The sequence below is a fragment of the Podarcis bocagei genome, assembly GCF_964188305.1.
Source record: "Podarcis bocagei genome assembly, chromosome: 1".
NCBI lineage: Eukaryota > Metazoa > Chordata > Lepidosauria > Squamata > Lacertidae > Podarcis > Podarcis bocagei.
In genome coordinates, this window is record NC_138125.1 from 84,798,794 (window position 1) to 84,815,656 (window position 16,863).

The 16,863-nt window shown below is 42.3% G+C and overlaps 1 protein-coding gene across 1 annotated transcript; it reads left to right on the forward strand.

Moving 5' to 3' along the window:
- Positions 1-9,746: 9,746 nt before the first annotated feature.
- LOC308576260 (uncharacterized protein) lies at positions 9,747-16,700 on the forward strand (the record flags this gene model as incomplete). Its single annotated transcript, XM_081175452.1, has 3 exons — positions 9,747-10,705; positions 12,481-12,494; positions 15,727-16,700. The coding sequence occupies 3 exons, from the start codon at positions 9,747-9,749 to the stop codon at positions 16,698-16,700; spliced, it is 1,947 nt and encodes a 648-aa protein (XP_081031578.1).
- Between the last annotated feature and the right edge of the window lie 163 nt (positions 16,701-16,863).

Genomic DNA, 16,863 nt, shown 5'->3' on the forward strand with positions numbered 1-16,863 from the left:
TCCTCCCCCTGCTGGTCCCTGCTTCAGCAGTTGAGTCTCTTTCATCCTGCCTGAGTCCCTCCACCACCTGATGCTCTGATGGCAGTTCCCTGACATCCATATATATATATATATATATATATATAAAATGACTGCTCCCAGCTGTTCTTACACAATAAATAAGATGAGCACATTCCATGCAAAGGGTCATTTGGAAAGGAATTGAAATTAAAATTGCCAGGATCATAATGCCATTACAGTGGTACCTCTGGTTGCGAATGGGATCCATTCTGGAGGCCTGTTCACAACCTGAAAAGAATGCAACCCGCGTCTGGGCACACACGGGTCGCTATTCGCCACTTCTGCACATGCGTGTGATGTCATTTTGTGAGCATGTGCGAGCGGTGAAACCGAAAAGTAACCCTTTCCAGTACTTCCGGGTCGCCACGGGACACAACCTGAAAACGCGCAACCAGAAGCAAACGTAACATGAGGTACGACTGTATACAGCATTGAGAATGCTCTTTACAGTTTGGTCACTTCACCTCAAATTATATTGTAGGTTGGAAAATGTTCTGAAACGGGTGACCAAAATGATAATGGAGGTGGAATAACTTCCCTATGAGGAAAGGTCACAGCATTTGCAGCCTCTCATTTCAGAGTGAGACCTTGTCAGCAAAGAACACTCGTGCTCCGAAATCTTCACCGGTTGCCATTTTGCTCCCGGGCCAAGTTCAAGGTGTTACTATTCGTATATAAAGCCCTGAAGAACTTGGGACCAGTTTACCTGCAAGATTGCCTTACCCCATATATGCCCACTCAACCTCTCCAATCTGCAGAACTGGCACTGTTACAGGTGCTGCGTGGTATTTGTTCCACATTGGGAAGAAATCAATCTTTCAGCGTGGCATCACCCACATGCTGAAGTCCCTGCCTATTGACATTAGACTGGCACCATCACTGTACAGTGGTACCTCTGGTTAAGAACGTAATTTGTTCCGGAGATCTGTTCTTAACCTGAAACTGTTCTTAACCTGAGGTACCAGTTTAGCTAATGGGGCCTCCCATTGCCGCTGCGCCGCTGCCATGCGATTTCTGTTCTCATCCTGAAGCAAAGTTCTTAACCCGAGGTACTACTGGGTTAGCAGAGTGTGTAACCTGAAGCGTCTGTAACCCGAGGTACCACTGTACTCTTTTCAGCACCTGCTAAAAACATTTTGGTTTAGATAAGCCTACTCAGACATGTAGAAAGTTGATGTGTCTTTTAATGTTTTTAGTTTATCACTGATTTAATCTTTTGAATGTTTTAAAGTTTTCCCTTATGTTTTTATCAACAATCTTATTCTTTTATTCTTTTTGAGCTTTGGGATTTTCTATGCTATGTATACATTTTATGAAATAAAAAAATAAAAAAGAGAAATAACTGTTCAGTTAATTATGGACTACCTTGTCTGAGATCTGTCCACAGTTTGCGACAATTACCTATTACCTCCACTGTGGGAAAGTTGGGACAGAAAGGTTGTAATGAGCTTATCATAAGTTATTGGCCTTCGGGAGTTTATTTGTTTGTTTAAAATACTTCCAACTGTAGGATTCTGAAGTGGAGGCTGATGTTCTCATAAAACAATGAACAAAAAATATCAGGCAACCCTACTGGGGATAATTCACTTCTTTCAGAGAAAAATAAATAGTACCCTAATTGACTTGAGAATTAGATAATGGCAGGACATGGAAGAGGGTGCTGCTTTGATTCCACTGTAATTTCAGTGAAGGGAGAAGGTTTAAATATCTCTTCCCACCCTAGCACACAAATCAGATTCATGCTAAGTACCATTGCTATTCTGGATTTTAAAATGGACAAAGCTGAGTGGGGCAAGAATAATACTGTCCCTCCCGCACACTAATATTTTATGGGAATGCACTTAACTCATTCCTGTTTGGTACCAAAATCCCAAGAAAGGACACTGCAAGCAGGTGCACCGCATCCGACTTTTGACTGTGGTTGTGTGAGTCTGAGGAAACCTAACCAGGTAAGAAGAGATTATGTTACAGGTATAGTCAGTAACAGTCAGGTTCTTTCCATGTTGGTCTCAAAGTCAGATTCATGGCTGAGCAAGGGTTTGAACCCAGTTTTGAGCCCACCATCCCATCTGGTTCTCACTACAGGAGAGATGGACTATGCAGCCCCCAAAGCTCTGAGGATTGGGAAATAGAAAGCTGCAGTTGAGAGATGAGGAACCTTCCTCTTGTTCAAAACTGTGTTAGTACGTCATGGGGGGGGGGGGGGAGAAACAAAGAGGTTTTTGGCACCTTAAAGGATAATAAATTTATCATAAGTTTCATGAACTCAGGATAACATGGAATGTCTCTGATGAAGTGGTCTGTACTCCATGCAAGCTTAGTCATGATACCTTTGTTACTCTTCAGAGTACCACAAGACAGCTTTTGTCACTTTTTTAAAAGCACAGTAGCACTTGTCCATTTCACAGTGGAGAAAGGGTCCATTCCACAAACACTGGTTCTCCCTTACATTGGTTCATTCATTTTTCCAAGGCTTTGGAAACAACGTTCTCTTCCTGCAATGTTGTTTTTTTTTTTTTCATGCATAATTTTTTATTAATTTTCAAAAGTCAAAATACATAACAAACTTAATCGAAACTCATATCTGTACACTTATAGAAAAGAAGTTGACTTCCTTCAGTCATTCCACGAATCGTCCAAAATAACATTAACAATAAGTCCGCATTTCCATATTTGTAGAGCCATGAGTCACTCTCATCCATCCATTTTCTTTTGGCTTTACCCTTTACCTCTTACAGAGCTTCTTGGAAACCTACTAGTGTTATCTGTTCATCAATTAAGCTTTCCAGATATTTCGTAAGACTTTCCCAATTTTCAACAAACCTCTGATCTTTTGTATATCTAATTTTACATGTCATCCTGTCCATCTCCACATATTCCAACAATTTGCTTCTCCATTCTTCCGTTGTTGGAATACTCTCCTGCTTCCAATTTTTTGCTATTAGGACCCTTGCTGCCGTTGTTGCGTACTGGAACAATTTATAATCTTTCTTCTTAATTTCCTTTCCTACCAAGCCTAGCAAGAACGCCTCTGGTCTTTTGTTAAAGGTGTATCTTAACATTTTTTTCATTTCGTCATATATACTCTCCCAGAACCCTGTAACCTTTGGGCATTCCCACCACATATGGTAGAAGGTACCTTCCCTTACTTTACATTTCCAGCATTTGTTGCAGGATCCATACATTTTGGCTAACTTAACCGGAGTCAGGTACCAGCGATAAAACATTTTCATTAGGTTCTCCTTAAGTGACACACAGGCCGTAAATTTTAAGTGTTGTTTCCAGAGTTTTTCCCACTCTTCATAATAGATATTACGGCCAAGATCTCTAGCCCAGTGAGTCATTACCACCTTAACCTCTTCGTCAGCTAAGTTCCAGTCCAGTAAGTACTTGTATAGTTTGGATAATATTTTTATGTTGCTCCCCAGGATCTCAGTTTGGAATCTAGAGTTTTTGTCGGCATAACCTTTGTCTTTTACATCTTTCCTAAACATATCATTTATTTGATGGTAGTGTAGCCAATCATATACTTGAGATTTAACCTGATCGTACGGCCTCATTTTCCATTTTCCTTCCTCCTTCATAAGCAATTGTTCGTAGGTTGCCCATTTGGTTCCCATATTAGTCTTTTTGATGGCCATTACCTCTAACGGCGATAACCATTGGGGTGTTCTGGGTTCTAACATCTCCTTATATCTCTCCCAAACCTCCAACAAAGGGCCCCTGAATATATGGTTCCCAAATCCTTTGTGGCCCTTCTTCCGCCCATGCCACAGGTAAGCATGCCACCCATAGCGGTTATCGTGACCCTCTAAGTCTAGCACTTCCCCGTCTTCTAGCTTTATCCATGTCTTTATCCAGCATAAGCTAGATGCCTCGTAATATATCTTCAAGTCAGGGAGGGCGAAGCCTCCTCTTTCTTTCGTATCCGTCAAAATTTTAAACTTTACTCTCGGCTTCTTCCCCTGCCAAATAAATCTGGAGATATCTTTGTGCCAGGCTTTAAATATCTTAGTACCCTTAATAATTGGGATGTTTTGGAAGAGGAATAAAACTCTTGGGAATACCGACATTTTGATTGTGGCTATTCTACCCCAAAATGACAGTCTTAACCGACCCCACGTTTCTATGTCCTTCTTAACTCCTTTCCATACCGTTTCGTAATTGTTTTTGAAGAGATCTATATTTTTTGGCGTTACCCATATCCCTAGGTATTTCACCTTCTTAGTTACCTCTATTCCTGTTACTCTTTGTAGTTCCTCAGTTTCGACTGCCTGCATGTTTTTAGCTATTATTTTTGTTTTCCTTTTATTTAATTTAAAGTCTGCCACCTCCCCGAATTGGTCAAATTCTCTAAGTACCTTTTTTGTTGAGTCTAATGGATCTTCCAATGTTACGACCAGGTCATCTGCAAAAGCTTTAGTTTTATGCTCATGCTTGCCGACCCTGATACCTTTAATTTCTTTATTATCTCTGATAGTTTTTAGTAGCACCTCTAGTATCGTTATGAATAGCAGTGGGGACAATGGGCATCCCTGTCTTGTTCCCTTAGTTACTGTTATTTCTTCCGTCTCTACGTTGTTTATTATTAATCTTGCTTTTTGTTCTGTATATATTGCTTTTATGCCGTTGGAGAATTCAGTACCCACTTCCATGTGCTCCAATTGTTTCAATAGGAATTCCCAGTTCACGTTATCAAACGCTTTTTCAGCGTCCACGAATAACAGTATGCCTTGTTTATCGCATCTTTCTGTTAAATATTCTATGATATTTATAATATTTCTTAAGTTGTCCTTCATTTGCCTGCCCGGCAGGAAACCGGCTTGGTCTCTATGGATGCTATTTAGCAAAATGTCTTTAAATCTTCTTGCCAGGACTCCCGCAAAGATCTTGTAGTCTACATTTAGTAAGGAAATCGGCCTGTAGTTTTTAATTTGATCTAATTCTGAATCTTGCTTTGGAATTAGTGTGATCAGTGCCTCCTTCCACGTCTCCGGTATTTCTCTTTCCTTCAAAATATTATTCATTACTTCTTGTAGGGGATATAGCAAAGTCGATTCCATCTCTTTGTAATATCTACTAGTGAACCCATCTGGGCCCGGGGCCTTCCCATTTTTTAGGTCTGTTATTATTGCTTTTATTTCCTCCACCTCAATCGGGGCATTTAATTTCTCTTTATCTGCCGCGGGGATCTTTTTTATATTCTTGGCTATTAAGTATCTCTCTATTTCTCTCGTCTTATTCTTTTCTGTGTTTCTGAAAAGTTCTCCATAGAAATCCAAAAAGGCTTTCCTTATTTCTTTAGGTTTGGTTATCTCTTCTCCTTCTATCACTATCCTATTTATCGTATTCTGTTCCTTCCTTTTTTTCAATTGCCAAGCTAATATCTTCCCCGTTTTGTTGGCATGTTCGAAATTCCTCTGTCTCAATCTTTTAATTTTCCATTCTATCTCTCTATTTATCAGCATTGTATATTGGGATTGTAAGACTTTTATATTCTCTTTTATTTTCTTATTTTTTGGATTTTTGATTAGTTTTTGCTCGTTCTCTGCTAGTTGTTGTATGATTTCTTTTTTCCCTTTTTCCCTTTTTTTGTTCTTAATTGCACTCTGCTGGATAAAAAAGCCCCGCATCACCGCCTTTCCTGCGTCCCATACCACCTTAGGCTTTGTGTTATTGCCCATATTATCTTCGAAGTATTCTTTTAATCTATTTTGAGCCTTTTCTACTACTTCTTGGTCATCTAGCAGATAGTCCTTCAATTTCCATCTAAATAGTCTACTTTCCTGCTCTTTCAATTCCATTTTTATTGGATTATGGTCTGAAATGGTTCTAACCTGGATCTCCACCCGTAGAGATCTTGGGACTAACTCTTTCGAAACCCAAATCTGGTCTAATCTTGATGATGAATCGTTAGGTTCTGAATGGAAGGTGTATTGCTTTTCTAGAGGGTATTTAAATCTCCAAATATCTACCAAATTACAGTTCTGGACCAAAGAGAAAAAAGTTCTGGGTAGCTTCCCTTCTTTTCCTTTTGTATCCCTCAATCTATCCAATTCTAGCGACACCACGCCATTCATATCACCTAATAGTATAATTTTTTGGTCTGCGTAATCAAATAGCTTTTCTTCCAACCTTCCGTAAAATTCTGACTTATTTGTATTAGGCGCATATATTCCAGCTATTATAATCTTTTCTCCCTGCCAGTTTATTTGTACTGCTAATATCCTTCCTTCTTCGTCTTTGAAAAGAAGTTTCGCTTCGATTTGTTTCTTTATATAGATAACCATTCCTCTCTTTTTACTCTGATCTGAGGATATGAACTCATTCCCCAATCTTGGATTAATCAGGGTTCTTTTGTGTTTCCTCGCTATATGTGTCTCTTGGAGACATATAATATCCAATCCTTCCTTCTTCAAAATGTGTTCGATTCGATTCCTTTTCCCTTTATCATTCATCCCATTAACATTCCAACTAAGTATCTTTAACACCATTGCGATTTAATTAAGGGAGAGCAAAAAAAAGAAAAGAGAAAAGAAGAAAGGAAATAACTCTTCCTGCAATGTTGTGGAGCTACACATCTGGCTAGTTTATTAAAGGGAAAAGATGAAGATGAGCAGTAGCCTGGCAACTCACCTTCTGAACATTCGCACCAAGTTTATATCCCCAACAGCTTTATGGATGAAGACCTGAAGCTAGAGATAGACAGTGGGAGAAGGGCCATAGCTCAGTGGTAGAACATCTGCTTTGCATGCAGAAGGTCTCCGGTTCAAACCCTCACATCTCCAGCATGTGGTGGAGGAAGAAGGGACAATATCAGGCAGAGTCCTATGTTCCTACACTTGGGTTTGTTTTTTAGTGCTTTGCATGAGGTACACATCTCATGACTGAAATATGAAGGGCAGACCAGCAGAGATGGATAATCTTTCCAAAACAGCAATGTGAGGGAATTTCCTTAAGAACATAAGGACCCTTACTGGATGAGACCAAAGGCATCATCCAACATCCTCTTTCCCACAGTGGTCAACCAAACACCTGTGGGAAGCCCAGAAGTACCGGTACCTCCTGCCTTTGTGCCCCCAGTGGCTGGCATTGGGAGACCCACTCCTCTGATCCTGAAGACAGCCTATCTAGCCACTATCACAAGCAGGCACTGATCACCTTGACCTCCACGAATTTGTCTAATCCTTTTTTAGTTGGTGACCTTACCGTTAGCACACCTAATGGTAGTGATTCCCCTTGTTTGAAAAAAGCTATATGAAGTCCTTCCCCCACCCCAACCCATCCTGAATCTCTTGCTTTTTTGCTTCACTGGATGACCTGGGCAGCTACGATGAAGATGGAGGGAATAAATAAGACTGCTCTCTGGGCTCAGTCACACTTCTGTTTGTCCTGTGAATTCTGAGCGTGGGTTGGGGAGGTTTTTATTTCATCCCACTGCTTTCCCTGGGTGGAAAAACCCACAGTTTACTGCTGAATCAAAACGAATGGCAATTGAGTTTTCTGCAGATAGATGTTTGTTCTGATTCAGCAATAAACAGTGGGTTTTCTCAGGGAAAGTGACAGGATGGGGAAAAAACAACAACCTCTCAGACCTGTGCCAAGAATTCACAGGAAAAATGGACATCACAGAACAAAGGTAAGAGTGAATGAGCCTTAAGTCCACTCTCCCCAGACCAATCACAATTGTATCACACTCGTCCCCCCCACCAAAACCCCCCACATTTTTTGCAAATTGCTTTTTTTTAGCCCAGATACCGCAGTAGTAGCAGGATGCCTATATAAAATGAACAGCTCTTGCTCCTGGGGAAATCGTCTGACTATGAGAAAACACCGAGCAAAACTATTCACTTGTGAGACTAAGGGGAGATTGCTGGCTGCCCTGATTTCTCCCTGTGGTTCTCACTTGTGGGCTTGCGTAGTGGGACCAATGCAATGGGTTGCTGCCAGGACTGGGTAAGGCTGCTCATTCATGAAAAAGGAAGGCTGGCCACTTCAGTAATGCCACCAGGAGCTGGGGGTCCTGGTCGATACTGGGTGTGTTGAGATGTCTATTGACCTGAGTTTGGTTGGCAGTGGGTGGGACCTGTGCACAAATTAGTTATCAAGATAGGAAGAAGATGAAAGGAAATGCAACATGAACACAGGTCTTGATGTAACTCTACTACATTATCGACTATATTATTACATTCAGCTTTAGGGTCTCAGTTCCTGCTTATAAAACAAAGTAGGGTTTGCAGGTGATTACTACGCCGCTAACAACAGCAATTCCATGTATTATACAAAAATGGAAAAATAAAAACCCCCCTGCCATAACCGACTGGTTAGGGCAAACCTGGCAAACTATCTTAATGATTAAACTTACATGAAAGGGAACTACAACCCCTCCTAGTGGTGCAGCAATAAAACTGCCAGGATATTTGCTAAGCTAAGCAGGGTCCAGTATGGTTTCAAATTGAGAACACTTTAATTTACCGTATACTATGGAAACTTAATTCAGTGTGTGGCCCATGGGTTCTGTGTTGCAGCCCTCTTGGCCTGAGAGGTTGGACAGCCCTGAGGTAAATGATGACATTTTCCCTCTTAATTTATTCACAGTACTATAGAGGGTTTCTGTGGGTTTTTTTGCTATTTTGTCTCTCTCCCCAATCACATGTCATGTTCTTTCTTTCTTCCTTTCTATGCCATTTGCTTTCTTTTTCTTCTTCACAAGGAAGAATGCTTAATGCATAATGGTTTTGGCTACAAATTGTAAAAAATATAATATGAATAAAATTATTTAACATAAAATAAGGCAGGGATAAGGAACCTGTGGCTTTCCATGGGTTGTTGTACCCCAGTTTCCATCAACCTCAGCCAGCGTGGCCAACAATCAGCGATGATGGGAGTTGTAGTCCAGGAATATCTGGAGAACTACAAGTTCTGTATTCCTGAAATAAGTGGTGATTATAATGACTTAAGCATTAAGTATGCTGTGAGGGGGAAACACAGATCAATCACATGACGTTTAAAATAATACTAATAATTACATAGCATCTATTTCATATTCATGCAGTGGCACTTCTATATTATTGTTGTTGTTGTTACTTTTATTATTACTTGCCTTTTCCCTAGAACTCAAGGTGTACATATAAAGTATAATAGTTAAAAAGAAATTCAACTATAATCCTATAAAAACGGTATAAGAACAAATTGTTAAAACACAGATAGTAAAAACAACAACAGCACCACACTATTAAAAGCCCTTTCCTTAAAAACAATCATTTCCCCAAAACGTGTTGGAATTGAATATTCTTCACCTGCAAATGGAAGGAGAACAAGGAGGGAGCCCGTTTAACTTCTCTAGGAAGGGAGTTCCAAAGTCTGGGAGCTGCCACCAAAAAAGGTCTTCTCTCTTCTCCTCACCAAGCATGTCTGTGAGGGTGACGGGACTGGAAGAAGGCCTCTCCCAAAGATCTTAGAGCCTGGGCAGGTTCATATGGGGGGATATTGTCCTTCAGACACCCTACATTTGTGGTGATTGCCACATTTACAATACTGTGTAATATAGATGTATGGAGAAACGAGTGAAACATCTGAGGTTGATAATCATGCCAAGAATTTGAGTACCACACATTCCAGTGAAATAACTGAGAACAGCATATTGATGTTTAACCCACTGTTTCTTTTGTACAGTGACTGATGAGATGTCCTTGGCACTTGCAAAACAGAGAAACCAATCCATTGCCTATGAGTTTATCTTCCGGGCATTCTCCACCGTTCCTGAGATCCAGGGTCTTCTCTTCACGTTCTTCCTTCTGCTCTACCTCGCCATCCTCTTCGGCAATGTCTCCATCATCTGGGTGGCCTGCACAGATCATTCCCTACGCGTCCCCATGTATTTCTTCCTGGGCAACCTCTCTTTTCTGGAGATCTGTTACACCACTGTAACAGTGCCGCAACTGCTGTCCAGCATCTTAGATGCCCACAGACCAATTCCAGTTGCAAGCTGTGGCATACAGATGTTCTTCTTTCTGACACTAGGGGGCATGGACTGTTTCATGTTGGCCGTCATGGCATATGACCGTTACGTTGCCATTTGCCACCCACTTCGCTACAGCCTCATCATGACCTGGCAGGTATGCACATGGCTCGTGGTTGGCTCACTAATGCTTGGTATTGCGGTTTCATTGGAGCTGACAGTGCTGATCTTCACCTTGCCTTTCTGTGGCCACCAGCCCGAAATCAACCATTTCCTGTGTGACGTGCCACCTGTGTTGCGCCTGGCATGTGCCGACACCCGTGTCCAGCAGACTGTGCTGTACAGTGTTGCTGTCATAGTCCTGACTATTCCCTTTATTATAATATGCATCTCCTACATCTACATTGTGACTGCCATCTTGCGGATCCGCTCAACAACTGGGCGGCAACAGGCCTTCTCCACCTGCTCCTCCCACTTGACAGTGGTGATCATACAGTATGGGTGCGGCAGCCTTGTCTACCTGCGTCCCAAGACAGATTCGTCAGAGGATGACGACCGCCATCTTGCTCTCATATACACTTTTGTCACTCCACTGCTAAACCCCCTCATCTACAGCCTGAGGAACAAGGATATCAAGCAGGCTCTAAAGAAGGTGATTAGGACCAGAGCTGGAACTAGGGTGGGGTAAGCAGGGTCCTTGCCATGGGTGCCTGATTCAAGAGAGGAGCCACACTGAGAACAAATGTTTTTAGAACTGGGACTTTACCAGAGGCCAGTGGGATTGCTATTATTGACATGTGGGTATGTTTGTAGACCTAATGTTATCCCTGATCCTCAGGGCATAGCTTTGACCAGCACACACAATATTTGGCGGTGTACAGCAAGATTTACAGGATAAATATAATATAATTAATCACAAAATTGAATAATGATAAAAATGGCTGGTTCGTCTTAAAAGTTTAAACCACAGAACAGGCCTGTTGACAGCATTCCTACAGAGATTCAGCAGGTGTCTCCTACCTGCACTTTACAGAAATGAAGACTTTTTTGTTTAGGCTAAATTTTGCACTTTAGTAATTAGGAAGCGTAAATCTCTTCTGTCGAATGGCACACTGCGAAGTTCCCTTGTGTAACCTTTTTTCTTTTCTGAGGTTGTTGCTGATTTCTTGTTGTCTGATCTTGTGGTGTTTAGTGTCACTGGCTTTGGCAGCAATAAAACTTGACTTGAGACTTTTTTGTTTAGGCAAGCTTTCCTAGATGGAAGTCTCTGCCACAGGTGACCATTTTGCATAGTGTTTGAAATTATTTTCTGTTACTCTTGTGTTGTTTCATCGCTGTGTTTTAGTTGGTCCGTTTTATTTTTCATAGCCTTGAGGGAAAGTGATCAATAAATAGAAACAACAGCCACCACAATAATAATAAAAACAACTGCTCAATTAGTTCTTGACTACCTTGGATGGAAACTTCTTTTCTACTGCTCTGGAAGGTAGAACTTGAACCAATGCATTCAAGTTACAAGAAAGGAGATTCTGACTATCAGGAAGAACTTTCTGATGTATGAGCTGCTCAATAGTGGAACGGTCTCCCTCAGGAGGTTGTGGATTCCAGGGGTGTAGTGGGGGCCCATGGCACTCCCTGTCAGCATCGCCCTAGAGCCAGTGCACCAACTGGACTCGTGCACCTCAACCCCGACTGGGCTAGGCGAGCTGGGTAGCACCGCCAGAGACCTCCTTTCCCACAGGAACAGGTCACGGTGCTGTGGACTCACAGCTTAGAGCTGAGAGCACCGGATTCACTGTCTCAATAATACAGTCATTGCGCAGCAGAGTTTTGCAGAGTCTTGCAGAGTATAAACCACTCGGAGAGCAGCTCTGTAGAATATCTTCCTTTTATTCTATAACTACAACTATGATACAAAACTATATACAGAGCTGAATATTCTAAGCATAAATCAATGCTACACTGAGAGTCTGCAGCTGCTCTTAGCAGCAATCTTATCTCTAGGATCTCCAACACTCTCACTTTCTCCGATACACTGACTGACTGACTTTCTCTCACACACACAGATATTGCTGGGCAGAATAAGTAGATAGGCAGGACACGCCTCCTCCTCTCTGGAGAGTCAGCAGAGACCATCAGGAGATCATCAGGAGATTCTTGGGTATGGGAGGGGTGAAATCTCCTCACTCCCATGTCAGGCTCCCTCAGTTGCCAAGCCATGCCCAGGCTGTGCATTCAGGGCTAGGGCAGCAGCAGGGGTGCCTCTTTCTCCTCATGGCCGGCAAAGGGATGTCCACACACCCGCCACCCTTGGGCAGTTGACAGAGAGGGATGCGGTGGGTGCCACCACCACCGCCCACCAAGGAGAGGCAAAAGGCTCTTGCGGCCTCCCCCTTTGTAAATGGGGTCTCCTTCGAGCCCCCTTCTCCCTCCCCTCGTCTCCCTTGTCTCTGGCTCAGGCTGCTGAGGTTTGGTCTGTGGTGAGGACTTGGGGCTGGCATGGCCATCCTCCACTCCCCACCCCATCCCAGTGCATGCATACATGCTCCAGGCGCAGAGGACCCACACTACGCCACGTGGACTCTCCTTCACTGGAGGTTCTAAGGCAGAGATTGAATAGCCATCTGTCACTGATGCTTTAGCTGGGGGTCAGACTAAAGGACTGTCAGGAGCTCATCCTACTCTCAAGTAGGACCGTGGCAGAGACACATGTCCGACTGGCATGTTCCCTCCCTCCTGGTTGATCGTTCGGGAGCTTCTAAAGCTTTCTTCTGCCCAAACATCACAGCGACCAATTCCAACAGACATCGGCACACTTAGGGATCCGTAGAGTCTTCACAGTTTGCGTAACAGACCTCAGCAACTCAGCATTTTGGCTAATCTACTTCATTTACATATTAACACACACGGAGCACTGCAACATGGCTCCTTCTCTCTCTAGCATCAGACAGCAAAAGAGAATGAACAAAGGACAATAGTCCCACTTCACGGAAGAGTAACACAAACAACCTGCCTCCATCACTTCCCACTCCGTACAGTCAAAACATACACCGTCATGTGAAAGACAACAATCCCATAACTGCAATCATGGAGCAGGAATTCTAACATCGACCCCTGGAGTCCCTTCCAGCTCTACAATTCTACAATTCTATTTAATTTGTATGGCATTTAATTAATGTCATATCAAGAAGACCGATATCTCAAATCTGCAATTTATTCTCTTTGCCATTCCATATTGGTTCACAGGTGAGTAATAATGCTTAGGAGATGTATTATCCTTCCCAATTCAAACAGTAGGCACATCACTTTTTACATGGAAGTGCAAGCAACATAAGGCGCTCATATAAACGGAAGTCATAACTTAAAACAAAAACCAAAAACAAATCTGATGGCTTAGCTGGTAACCTACACAACCATTTTAGAGCGGTTCCCTACATGGAGAAGGAAACCATTTGGGTATTTCATGGAGGTACATTAGCTGGATCCCATGTGTCACAAGGCAAATATATTAAACTTGATCACTTTGGGGATATCATGGAGGATGCAGTAGGAAAACTTCTTCATCCATAGATCTACAAAGCTTTACAGGCAGGAGGACATATCTGCGCACTGGAAAACCTCCTAGCCCCTCTCTTGAAAGAAAGCACATCACAAGAAGCTTCTCATTTTAGCAGTGAAAAGAAGGAGCCAGTACTCCCCAGTTCTGCGTCCTGTGGTGGTGAGTTGTGAACTCGGCAGTAATTCAGTGTGATCCTGCTGCCAAATGCACACTGCTAAAGATGAATCATAACCTGCACAGGAAAGTGGGGAAAGAGTTCAGGGGGTAGAATTGACTGTTTCACAAGAACCATGGACTGGCTTCCATGGATGTTCACATGCAAATGTTATGGCATGGATTCTGTTTCCCTAAAGCCATGTCCTTCAGCCTTTGCTCCCCATTTGTTGTTGGATTAAAGCTCTTATCATCCCTGACCACTGTTGGCTAAGCTTCCTGCAGATAGGAAGACTTAGTACCTGGGACTGAAGAAACCCATAGATATAAACTCTTATGCTCTTTGTGCTGAGAGTTCCCAGGATTCTATACTGTTAAAGTGGTGTAAGAGTCTTTTAAATGCCTGGTGTGGATGTGACCTGATGCCATCCATGTGTATTCTTTGAACTGAAGGGCAAGGTATAAATTGAAATCCTTCTGCTACTCATCACCTTTCCATTGCAACACTTCCTACAGAGTAGGAGCTCACATGTGATCCCCAGGCAAGTGAGGGAAAGGAGCCAGAATCTGTGGGTATGAAGAAGAGTTGATCAGCCCCTTCCCTGCTCCTCCACCCCACAAACAGGGCACTGCTGCCGAATATCTGTTTCCACCCTCAGCTCAATAACAGTAATCTAGAAGCAATAGGATTTTTAAAAGAATTTTTATTTATTTAAACAAGAACATGTATTCCAATAACACACAAGGATAAAGACATAAAGAAAAACAATACAGTTGAATTAAAACGTAACTTACACACACAAAGTATAAATTCAGGACATTTTATTCACATTCCTTGGAAAAAAATAATCTGATTGGTGTTGAGGGAGTAGTATTTTTAAACTATATATATATATAACGGTATTGTCATCTAAGTCTTGTGATATTCTCACTTAAAGCTGAAATGTTATTAAGAATTCCAAATAGCAGCATATTTCAAAGGAGGCATGTGAACATAGTTGAAAAGGGATCTTGTTTTGTTTGTCCTCCTAGTATATCTTAATTTTTTTTGAGTTAGTTTTTCAGCTTTCACTATGAACCAGATTTGACTATGCTACAACTCCTTATTGAATCCTTCTACATATTTCTTTTTTTCTTGCAATAACCATATTGTCAGCTTATAAGTACAAAATCAATTCTTCATCCAAACCATCGTCACTTGGCCCATCCCATACCACCAGTAATGCTAATGAAGGGATTGTTATCAAATCTTGTTTTGTTATAAAATTGATTTCTATGAACACCATTTGCCTCTGGGCAAGACTGCCACCATAAGAGAAAATGCATTCCTTTGTGTGTGTGTGTGGGGGGGGGGTTCTTCAATGCTAACATTTCAGGGACAGATTGGGGTTAATGTGTGATAAAATTACCAGTGACTAAATATTACTTTATTCTTGAATCTTCGCTGAGATTGATTTCATATGCACCTTGTTCCATAGTATTTCCCATTAAATTGGCTCAATAGCATAACACAAATCCTATTCCCAACATTTTTGTAATCCTGTTACGTATCTAACTTTGTCAATATTCTTTGGGTAAATTTGGGTGATCTGTCAAAAAAATGAAACACATTTTTTAGAAATAATTTATATTTAATTTATTTCCTGTTACTCAAATTCTGGATTATAAATATTTAGCAGTGAACTGCAGTTTATCTCTAAACTTTGAGGGCTAGAAACTGAAGCATAAAACTGGGGCTCCCATTAAGCTCTGATAATCAAAGGACTTGTAATCAAAACACAAAGCTGACCATTACAGTTTATTAATGAAATCATTTTTGCCTGGTATGAGCACCTGAGTCCTGGCCTTGATGTTCTCATTAGTCAGTGGACTTGATGTTCTTCCAGGTAGTATGTTTTCTTTCCTGTTGGAGCCTATTTTTCAATATCAGATATATCCAGGCTCTCTAATTAGCACTGATGCTATCTTGTTTTTCATCCTCATTACTCTGTAGAACGGGAGCTAGTCGGTTGGATGCTCCAGGGGAACTGCACTGCAGTGCTGGACTTCATGCTGTTGGCTTTCCCCACCAAGCCAGAGTGTCAGATCTTACTTTTCCTGGGCATCAGCGTGATCTATGCTGCCATAATCACAGGTAACATACTCATTATGGTAGCTATCTGGGGCAACCCTCACCTACACACTCCCATGTACTTCTTCCTGGGGAATCTCTCTGTGGTTGAGCTTTGCTACACAGCAGCTGTAGTCCCACAGATGCTGCTGACCAGCTTGCAGGAGAGGAAGTCCATCACTTTTAGAAGTTGCTGTGCTCAGATGTTCTTCTTCATTGGACTGGGCAGTGCCGACTGCTTCTTACTGGCCATCATGGCATACGACCGCTATGTGGCCATTTGCAAACCCTTGTACTATACCCTCATCATGACGCAGCAGCTGTGCATTCAGCTAGTGGCTGCTTCCCTGCTGATTGGTTTCTTGATTTCATTCATTCTGGTGTGGCTGGTCTTCCACCTCCCCTTCTGTGGTGAGCATGGAATTGAACACTTCTTCTGCGATGTGCCACCTGTATCAAAGCTCACCAGTAACAAGACCAAGCTCGATGAGGCTGGGGTGCTCCTCACTGGGATAACGGCCATCGCTGTACCCTTCATATTGATCTGCGCCTCTTACCTTTTCATCGCTGTTACAGTGCTGCGGATCCATTCTGCAGACAGTCGCCGAAAAACCATCTCCACTTGCTCCTCCCACTTAGCTGTAGTGGCCCTGCAGTACGGTTGCTGCAGCTTCATGTACCTGCGTCCAAGCTCCAGCTTTTCTCCAAAGCAGGACCAGATGCTATCAATGGTGTACACTCTGGGTACACCGCTACTTAACCCCATCATATACAGCCTGAGGAACAGAGAGATGAAAGTAGCCCTGAGGAAAGTCATCAGACACCGAATCTTCCAAAGGGAATCTGAATGCCACTAAACTCCATGCATTGTGGGCTGGTGGTCACAAGTTTGCTTCACCTCTTTCATGGAGAAATCACTTCTAGGCTCCAGAGGAGGACCAACATGTGTTATCTCAGCCAGCCTAAGCAGCGTCTGGGTAACTTAGAGCAATATTTTGATGGGTGCTTCCAGACAGAGGC